Raw genomic sequence first — 1,911 nt, forward strand, 5'->3', positions numbered from 1 at the left:
TACATATACATACCATACAAAGTAAATTAAAAATATAGTTAGGTAAAACCAATTCTCATTTCACAATGATTTTACACATATTTACCATACAAAATTTATGTTCTAAGCGATAATTAATTTTTTAATATTTATGAATATACAAAGACAGTTGAATAAGAGATAAATAGTAGCCGTTACTTGTGATGACTTTATAATAACTAAATTTACTAATAAGTGTAGTCTTAACAAAAAAAAATTTAAAACCTATAAAACATTTACAAGTTTTTTATATGAACTCCCACACCTAGTCAACCTTTTAGATAATTTAAAAGACATATAACATTATAAAGTGAGAAAAATATATTTTCACAATAATATTTTATTTTATTTGTCTTTAATTTTATTAAAAACTTGTTTTGGAGATATTCTGAGAATAGTTTTGGCAAATGAAATAATGAATTATTTAAGACTCTCTTCAAACACCTTCCTTTGACCAAAAATAATACAGGTAGACAATAGACCAAAACTAAACCTGGATTAATACAAAAAAAAGAAAAAGAAATTCAAATTATAATAATAAAGCGAAACTTTATACTACCCAAGGACAGACAGATTCTAGTGGGTTAATGAACAAATGCTTATTTGGCCATATTAGAAACTATGACACTTATGAATTTCCAAAATATTGTAAAAAAAAAATGAATATGAACATAGTTAATGATATAATCCTATGATAGCATGCTCGGCTGTGGAACGCAAGAACAATGAAACACCTTCACCTGGTTACCATCAACCAGGTGCCATACCACATTAATTTAACATTTAAGGATACCTTTAATTTCAAAATGTCTACCACTGAGAGTAGCTAAGGAATCTACAGGACATCCAATGTCATCCATCTCCCACCTAAGCAACGAATGCTCAAAAACCAAGTTTTTTTTTTTAATTTTTAAGGCACGATTCACTTAATTTACAAAGAAACCATGTGATTAACCAAGAATCATGGTTTGCTAATTTTACACGGTAAAGATAAGCACGTGAAACCTTCATTGAAAAAATAAATGTATGGAAATTTATTACAATACTACATGGAGAAAACGGGGGTGGGGATGCAATCAGAAAACTAAGAGAAAATTATTTATTCATGCTGACGTTTTGACCTGAATTTCAGGTCTTTATCAGGGAGCAAAGGCAAAGGTTCTGGCAAAATCTCAATCTATGGTCAATTATCAACATATACTACCTCCCTTCTACTTTCACCCAGGTCTTCAAATACATTCATTAAAAATACACAAAATGGTTAATGATTATTAATTCAAGTAGTTATTGTTTTTAATACTAAACAAATGTTTAAATACATTATTTAGAAACCAAAGATAAGTTTAGATCGGAATTCAATTAGTTATAATATTTACCTCTATTTCAGCTTTAAGTTTTTCGATGTCTTGACAGGCTAAGTTTGCATGATATTTCCGCTTCTCATCAATTTTTTTTACAGCTGCTACATATTTATTCATCGCAATTCTCTCTCTTTCAGTGTAACTTTCAGGATCTTTTTCATTCTGTATGATAGTCAATACTTATTATACATTAACATACTTTTATAATGTAAAAGTGAACAAAAAATTCCCTTTTATTGATTTATTTGTAAAATAAGATCACCTAATATTAACATTTTGATGTCTTTTTCCCATTTTCAGAACAATTATCTTTTACGAATTTTTTTTTTTTTTTATTTATTTTATGTGATTTACAAACTGTGCAAATAATAAATACAAAAAGTAAATATGTTGTATGTTTCATATACACTTGAAAATCTTGGGAAGGAACCAACCATTGGTGGTACTTCAAACATTAATTTAAATTAGAAGGTCCCGTGGCCATCTTCTTTTCAGACACCTCGGAGGATTATCAGGGATTGTTAAGGATGAA

General features: G+C 28.2%; 1 protein-coding gene across 6 annotated transcripts in view; it reads right to left on the reverse strand.

Annotated features, from left to right (window-relative positions):
• LOC106680233 (GRIP and coiled-coil domain-containing protein 2) overlaps positions 1-1,911 on the reverse strand; it is a 98,754-nt gene that overhangs the window by 15,715 nt on the left and 81,128 nt on the right. For all 6 annotated transcript variants that reach the window (XR_010842777.1, XR_010842778.1, XM_067045026.1 and 3 more), the window contains one exon: positions 1,395-1,541. Coding sequence is in view for 4 of the 6 variants with exons in the window: in XM_067045026.1 (XP_066901127.1) it covers positions 1,395-1,541 (147 nt within the window). In the remaining 2 variants the exon portion in view is untranslated. The remainder of the gene's footprint in view (positions 1-1,394; positions 1,542-1,911) is intronic.

The sequence above is a fragment of the Halyomorpha halys genome, unplaced genomic scaffold, assembly GCF_000696795.3.
Source record: "Halyomorpha halys isolate HHAL.00 unplaced genomic scaffold, Hhal_1.1 Scaffold251.1, whole genome shotgun sequence".
In the NCBI taxonomy this organism is placed as follows: domain Eukaryota; kingdom Metazoa; phylum Arthropoda; class Insecta; order Hemiptera; family Pentatomidae; genus Halyomorpha; species Halyomorpha halys.